Here is an 8,812-nt window from a genome sequence, read left to right as displayed (position 1 = left end):
TCCTATAGGACTATGTGAAAGACAATTTGTGTGCCTCGCCCGTACGTGGCCTTGGCAATCCCAGTAAAAGAAATATGGTTGCAATGGTCTTCACCACCGTTGACATGCTTATGTAGACATGGGTTCAGAATGTCGCACAGACATTTTACGAGTTACGAAAGAAGCCAATGTAAACATGAATTAATTTTTTGTACAAAACTTTTCAATTTATTTTACTTGTTGCCATAAACCATAAGTTTCTAGGTGTAATAGTTCTTTATTTTTTGCTGTTTTTGTAACTGCAATTGGAAATGAGGTTAGTTTTAGAGTTTAACGTCCCATCGTCTACGACTTGGAAATCAGGGAGGTTTCATGTCGATACCCTGTACATTGTTTTAATCAGTCTGAAAACATTCCTCAGCACTTTTAAGTGCCGTCTAAAATTCTGTAGATGAGCTGTGACTGTTCATATTATAACAAAGCTCCCCAGGACATTACATGCCTGTTTGGACACTGAATATTGTCATGCACCACATTCATTGAGTGTTCGTACAGTTTTGTCCATTTCCTGCAACGATGAAGGTAAGAAGACCACGGGATCAGACATAAAGCGTTTCCTACAATGTGTCACATGTTATTGCCGACCCGTGGTGACCACTTGTGGCCGCAAGACAATAGGCACATATGTCACTCCTGTTATATTTGGGTAGATTGTTAGAGTGAAGCAAGATTATAACTGGAATGAGATTTTCACTCTGCAGCGGAGGGTGCGCTGATATGAAACTTCCTGGCAGATTAAAACTGTGTGCCGGACCGAGACTCCAACTTGGGACCTTTGCTTTTCGCGGGCAAGTGCTCTACCAACTGAGCTACCCAAGCACGACTCAGGCCCCGTCCTAACAGCTTTACTTCTGCCAGTACCTCGTCTCCTACCTTCCAAACTTTACAGAAGCTCTTTTTCGAACCCTGCAGCACTACGCAGGAGAGCTGGGTAGCTTAGTGCCTGGGTAGCTTAGTTGGTAGAGCACTTGCCCGCGAAAGGCAAAGGTCGCGAGTTCGAGTCTCGGTCCGGCACACAAGATTTTAACTGTTACTCTGTGGTCTAAAGTAGGCGGTACTATAGTGCTGCCATCCCATATTTCGTAATAGTACCAAAGTATAAGCGACCATCGCTACAGATCGCCGTGTCGAGCTGCTTATGCAGTCATGCCTGGCGATCTGAAGCTCTTTCGTCAGATGAGGTAGATATAGCACACTGAGTATGCATCCGCTTCAGCAGGTAAGTGTGTACGTATTTCCATCACAGTAAGGTCAGGTGAGGTAGATATAACACAATGAGTATGTATCCTCTTCAGTACGCAAGTGTCTACGTCTTCACACCGCAATGAGTTCTCAGTCCCGCCTTTTTCCCTCTGCGTTGGAGCGTTTGCTTCGCCGCTTCCGCAGAGATCTCTCGTCGATCGGCGGCTCCGTGTTGACAATCGAAGCCAAGATCTTGTCGTAGATCAGTCTTCTGGCGTTACGTCCCCACATGAAGTCCATGTGTGTGAAGCCGACCTCGGGCACCCTGTACATCTCCACGATGTTTTTGGGTAGAGCATCTTGCAGGCGTTTCACGTCCTGTAACACAAATGTCACGATCACAGTATGCCTCTACATCGGAGGGGTGCAGCCCCGATTTCTTAATAAGTGCAGTCTTGTCGCCACAGAGCAAGAAATCCGGGGGAAGTGTGGGGGGTAGCTAGGAGCTATCTCGCTCTGGCACTGAAATATCGTTCATACCGAGCTACAAATGTAGCTGTTGTGATACTCATACTTATTGCGCAGTTGTATCAATGGATTGTCAACTTGATCTACATAATAGTTTTGTTTATAAATTGTTTGTGTAATTATCAACGACCTATATAAACAATGTAGACTGACAAAGGCGCTGCCGCATTTGAAGCCATTTAAAATTTAGTAGCCATAACAATTTGTCCATTTTATTTGGACTGTTGAGCTCCGCGGCCGTGGATAATGATATTTTTACTATAAGAATACAGCGACCAACCACTTTTTTAATGCGTTTTATTTATGCCAATATGCAATTCGGGTTTGCACCCATTTTCAGCTGGCAAATTACATGTATCTTCAGTTTCTACAGCGGTAAAATATCGACAACAGTTTGGATGCTGTAGCTGTCCTGTGCAAAAGCAACGATTCCAATCATTTACTTCAATTTCTTGAGTTTAAAGTTACGCACTAACAGTTGTTCATTTTACTTACATTCTACTCTCCTTGTTTTTTCTTGGCCTTTCTTCTTTTTGTAACAGCACAAACACTTTTTGTCACGTATTTTACACAGGCGCACTGCGTTATCCGATTCGAATGACATTAAAGTTTTGCATATTTATCAGAGGTGCCGTCAACAGACCGTTGGTATTTATAGTAAAAGCAAATGAGTAAACAAACATTTAAAAACGTTCTTCGAATGCTTAAGTATCGTTGTTCTAGAGGAGAACTGCATATATGCAGGCAAGATTTTTGTTCTTGTAGCCTTATGTCGTTTTTGTGTGGCTTTGAGAAATTGTAATGGAAGCCAAGACTGTCATGTTTTATGACATATTGTTTTATATTTGTTTGTGGAAAAGAGCAAATACGGGATCCCCTGTACTTAACTTATGTAGGTTCAATATTAATACCATTGCGTAACTTGCTTGCATGAATTAACACCATAAAGGACATCATAAATCTGATGTTAACCTGCTACCGTAATTGTATAAAAGCAACTATTACTGTTTAACAAGCGAAACCATTGTTTTTACAGTGGCGCGCTTTCAAGAACCGTTTTATAAAGGATAAAATGAAACTGTAACATATTATTGTATGTGGTGCAATGAACTAAAAAACAGATCTCTACAGGAAATCTAATATTTCTCTTGTAAAACTAATAGGAATAAAGATAAATGAAATAAACTCGTTTGTAATATACAGTACTTGACAAGTTTAATAATAAATAGTGCTGTGTTACCTAAGCTTACAATTATTCGACAATAAAATGTAGCTGAGACCAATTTTCTGCATAAAGTAGGACAATTTACAATATTATATCTACATACGTTTACTTTATCTGTTTCCCTCTGTCCGCCATTGATTTAGTGTTGCACAAATGAATTAACCTACAAGTTTAACAACGGCTTTATCAGAGCAGACTATAATATTTCTCTTCCATTTCAGAGGAACCATTAGGAAATCAACCCAGCAAATACTCATGGTCTACGTCCCAACATTCTGAATACATCGAGACATAAGCTTAAGAGAAAATTGCTCTCCCCTGCTTTGATGTTTCATTAGTGCCCTTTCTGCCACTTTGAACATATCCTGGGCACGATTTATGATTCAGAAAAAAATTTCTTCACCATACTTTGATCACAAATCAAAACTTCTGTTGTAACAAAGAGGTATACATTTTTTATAAAGGTTGTTCTGTTGTATGCTGACTGTGTTGACGTTAACAAAATGTGGCGGCTAGTTTTGCTTGTTGCTGCTACCCAGAGCGCTGTTATGACATAATAATGCGTGAAGAATAAAGATGAAGAAGGTAAATAATCTTTGTTTTATTTTAAAATCTTTAAGAGTTCAGATACGGAAATAGTCAGCAGTCACAAAATACAAAGTTAGATGGAAAATATTAAGAGATCAACAGAGAACATATAATAGTCGAAAATGCCTTTTTGACAGACTTCTCACAATCAAAATTTAAGTAGTGGGAAGAAAACATTGCACAAAGTGAGCAGCCCTTATTGATGATTGTGAATATCGGTACGTCAATCACATGACGGAACGGGATTTATAAGCGAAGCGATCCGTGCTGACAGACCGATTATGTCATATCAGATACGAGCCTCGGAAGCAATCAATTGATAGCTTCACTAAAACGAAAAAGAAAAGAAACCAATAAACAGTTCGAAAAAATAATGGTACTTTCACAGGAATAGGGGTTTCTGTGGTAGATATTCTTGTTATTAATATCCTCAAACATACAAAAACTTGATATCAGATCACAGGGAGAAAATAGGGTTATTCGTTGGGGACGAGAATGTATATACGGAATGCGCAATATATATATTGAAAATTGTCAAGGCACTTTCGTTGAATTCGCCAAGCAACAATCTGACTGTGACCTTCGCACCTAACCTGAAACTCGGACTGCACATCTCCAATCTCTACCCACATAGTGTAAATAAATAGCAATATCCATTCTACTGAACAAGAGCTAAAAGACAAATTGCAAACAAAATACAAACTAGAACTGAAAGTTACAAACGAACACATTATAGGCGCTCTATAGATAACATATGAAGTCACAGTTCAAATATACCAATGGCTTGTGTTGTTCACTAGACTGAAATATTCTACGTCCTGAAGCAAAGAGCATGAAGAGCTGTACCATGACGTTAGGGTGTAATGAAACAGTTAAAAATTACGTCTGTACATTATAGACCCACAAAGTAAAAGTCATCCGTCACATAGATATAACTAGCTTAGAGCCTGCTGTTTCGCTCGCGAAGGCTCAGTGGTCTGTGCAGTTTTTCATTTCTTGCTTTTCTTTAATCGAATGTTATGTCGTTCATAAACTGCAACACCTTCTAAGCCTTTCACGCTAATTAAGGCCACAAAAGCATGGTGTTTTCGAATGTACTTCTGGTCACAAAGCGATTCTGATAGATGGAATTCAAAGTCTTTGTTAACCGTGCATTTGCGTTCTTGTGATGCTATTTCCACAGAAACTTTTTTATCCTGCAACATAAATTTTTTGTATCAAACCGAATTTTGCCGGGCGATGATGAGTCAGTCAGTCAGGACATTGCCTTATGCAGGGTGCATCATAATTAATGGCGTAAACGCATACAGTTGAAAGTACACCATACTAGAAGCAAAATAGTCTCAGTAAGCATAGGGTCGAAAATGCATACCTTAAGAGCAACGAGCGATTTTTCTTCTTCGATACTGTGAAACAAAGAAACGTCCAGTAAACATGTGCTCTAAAATACATTCCTTAAGAGCTATGAGCACTTGTTCATCTTTGCTACTTTGAAACACAGCTCTTCTAATGATCAAGTGCTCGTAATTATTAAGGTACACGTTTTAGAGAACTTGTTTCCTGGACGCTTTTTTCTTATTTTGGTCCCTAATACCACTTCCCAAAATATGGAAAGCAAAGAATTTGCCGTAGAAGAAATTTGTACCACAGTATCGAAAATGAAAAATTTCTCGTAGCTTTTAAGAAACGTATTATCGGCCCTATGTTTACTGAGACTTTTTAGCTTCTAGTATCGTGTAGTTTCAACTGTATGCGTTTACGCCATTAGTTATGATGATCAAAAAGTCAGTATAAATTTGAAAACTTAATAAACCACAGAATAATGTAGATAGAGGGGCAAAAATTGACACACATGCTTAGAATGACATGGAGTTGTATTAGAACAAAAAAAAAAAAAAGCAAAGTTTACAAAATGTCCGACAGATGGTGATGTTCGTGTGCTCAGCCACCACTCTCGAAATGCTTGGCCTCTCAGGTCCCCAGACCTCAGTCCGTACGATTATTGGCTTTGGGGTTACCTGAAGTCGCAAGTCTATCGTGATCGACCGACAGCTCTAGCGATGCTGAAAGACAACATCCGACGCCAATGCCTCACCATAACACCGGCCATGCTTTACAGTGCTGTTCTCAACATTATTCCTCGACTACAGCTATTATTAAGGAATGATAGTGGACATATTGAGCATTTCCTGTAAAGAACATCATCTGTATTTAGTCTTACTTTGTTATGCTAATTATTGCTATTCTGATCAGATGACGCGCCATCAGTCGGACAGTTTTTGAAATTATTTATTTTTTTGGTTCTAATAAAAACAGTCCATGACCATTCCAAGCGTGTGTGTCAATTTGTACCTCTATCAGCATTATTTATTCAGTTTTCAAATTTACATTGACTTTTTGATCACCGGTATATATATATATATATATATATATATATATATATATATATGGTCCGGTCACTATCAAGGACCACCATATATATATATATATATATATATATATATATATATATATATATATATATATATATATATATATATATATATATATATATAAATGGTGGTCCTTGATAGTGACCGGACCAAATATCTAACGAAATGAGCATCAAACGAACAAACTACAAAGAACGAAACTCGTCTAGCTTGAAGGGGGAAATCAGATGGCACTATGGTTGGCCCGCTAGATGGCGCTGCCATAGGTCAAACGGATATCAACTGCCTTTTTTTTAAAAATAGGAACCCCCATTTTTTATAATATATTCGTGTAGTACGTAAATAAATATGAATATTTTAGTTGGACAACTTTTTTCGCTTTATGATAGATGTCACAAACGTATAAGTACGTGATTTCACGTAACATTCCGCACGTGTGGACGGTATTTACTTCGTGATACATTATCCGTGTCAAAATGGACCGTTTACAAACTGCGGAAAAGGTCTATATCGTGTTGATGTATGGATATTGTGATCAAAAGGCGCAACGTGCGTGTGCTATGTATGCTGCTCGGTATCCTGGACGACATCATCCAACTGTCCGCACCGTTTCCCGGATAGTTACGTTATTTGTGGAAACAGGAAGTGTTCAGCCACATGTGGAGCGTCAACCACAACCTGCAACAAATGATGATGCCCATGTGGGTGTTTTAGCTGCTGTCGCGGCTAATCCGCACATCAGCAGCAGACAAATTGCGCGAGAATCGGGAATCTCAAAAACGTCGGTGTTGAGAATGCTACATCAACATCGACTGCACCCCTACCATATTTCTATGCACCAGGCATTGCATGGCGACGACTTTGAACATCGTTTACAGTTCTGCCACTGGGCATAAGAGAAATTACGGGACGATGACAGATTTTTTAACGCGTTCTATTTAGCGTCGAAGCGTCATTCAGCAACTGTGTTAACGTAAACCGGCATAATATGCACTATTGGTCAACGGAAAATCCACGATGGCTGCGACAAGTGGAACATCAGCGACCTTGGCGGGTTAATGTACGGTGCGGCATTATGGGAGGAAGGATAATTGGCCCCCATTTTGTCGATGGCAATCTAAATGGTGCAATGTATGCTGATTTCCTACGCAATGTTCTACCGATGTTACTACAAGATGTTTCACTGCATGACAGAATGGCGATGTACTTCCGACATGACGGATATCCGGCACATAGCTCGCGTGTGGTTGAAGCGGCATTGAATATAATATTTCATGGAAGGTGGATTGGTCGTCGAAGCACCGTACCATGGCCCGCACGTTCACCGGATCTGACGTCCACGGATTTCTTTATGTGGGGAACGTTGAAGGATATTTGCTATCGTGATCCACCGACAACGCCTGACAACATGCGTCAGCGCATTGTCAATGCATGTGCGAACATTACAGAAGGCGAACTAGTCGCTGTTGAGAGGAATGTCGTTACACGTATTGCCAAATGCACTGAGGTTGACGGACATCATTTTGAGCATCTCTTGCATAATGTGGTATTTATAGGTAATCACGCTATAACAGTATGCATTCTCAGAAATGATAAGTTCACAAATGTACATGTATCACATTGGAACAACCGAAATAAAATGTTCAAACGTACCTACGTTCTGTATTTTAATTTAAGAAACCTACCTATTACCAACTGTTAGTGTAAAATTGTAAGCCATTTGATTGTGACTATGACAGCGCCATCTATCGCAAAGCGAAAAAAGTGGTACAACTAAAACATTCATATTTCTTTACGTACTACATGAATATGTAATAAAATGGGGATTCCTATTTTTAGAAACGCAGTTGATATCCGTTTGACCTACGGCAGCGCCATCTAGCGAGCCAACCATAGCGCTATCTGGTTTCCCCCTTCAAGCTAGACAAGTTTCGTACTTTGTAGTTTTTTCGTTTGACGCTCATTTCGTGAGGTATTTGGCCCGGTCACGATCAATGGAGCACCCTGTATAGTAAAGTCAAGCGCCGCCACACCAGTCGGGAACGAGCAGAGAGGGATGTGACAAGACGTCAGCCAATTGCACGCTGACCGACCCATCTCCAAGATGACAACGCGACATTAGTGGCTCCTAGGTGAATAGGACATAAGCGCCGCGCCCTACTGGTCGCGACCCAGCTGAAGAGCAGTTTCAAGTTTAGGCACTTGTATCACAGCGACTATTCTGTTCAGTTCTATGTGACACGGACTTGGGAATTGTTATACTGAAGAGCTTTCTTATTTTGTCTGTCGCCCTTTGTTTGCGACACACGAACACGAACTTAAGCATTTTTTTTCATTTTGTAATAAAACTCATTAATACGATTTATTTGAATGTTATCTAGCGATCCGAGAAAGCAGGTTTCCTAGAAACTCTATACTTGACTCTATACTTGACGACTAGGCTGGATTTAACAATATATATAAGCAGAGTGTACTCACTTGCATGGAGACGTACCAGTCGTCATCGCCATACATGACCATGTGTGGGATGGCGACTTTCTCCAGCGGGTAGTCCGGTGGTGTAGCGCGACCATAGCGCCGCATGTTTCCCGCGCGGCCATAGTCGAATTGACGGAAGTGACCTGTGGCAGAATGCAGACGTCTACAGTTGTACTAGGTTTACGCACAATGAAGTCTAATATGTTGTAAGGGTATCTCAGACTCTTAATTATATGTAATGCTCTGGAGTGTGTGTGTGTTGGGGCTTATGGGCGCTCAACGTCGAGGTCATCAGCGCCCTGACACACATTAAAAGGAACGAATATGGACGGACCTAAGA

General features: G+C 40.3%; 1 protein-coding gene across 2 annotated transcripts in view; it reads right to left on the bottom strand.

The window, feature by feature from the left end:
• Window positions 1–543: 543 nt before the first annotated feature.
• Window positions 544–8,812, bottom strand: part of LOC126282056 (lipase 3-like) — a 196,908-nt gene continuing 188,639 nt past the window's right edge. For both annotated transcript variants that reach the window (XM_049981493.1, XM_049981494.1), the window contains 2 exons: window positions 8,473–8,615; window positions 544–1,599 (listed from right to left, as the gene is read on the bottom strand). In XM_049981493.1, the coding sequence (XP_049837450.1) occupies window positions 1,372–1,599; window positions 8,473–8,615 (371 nt within the window). In that variant the 3' untranslated portion in view covers window positions 544–1,371. The remainder of the gene's footprint in view (window positions 1,600–8,472; window positions 8,616–8,812) is intronic.

Source organism: Schistocerca gregaria, chromosome 7, assembly GCF_023897955.1.
Source record: "Schistocerca gregaria isolate iqSchGreg1 chromosome 7, iqSchGreg1.2, whole genome shotgun sequence".
Lineage (NCBI taxonomy): Eukaryota > Metazoa > Arthropoda > Insecta > Orthoptera > Acrididae > Schistocerca > Schistocerca gregaria.
The sequence above is the reverse complement of the archived record's forward strand: the minus strand, read 5'-3'. Positions and strand labels throughout refer to the sequence as shown.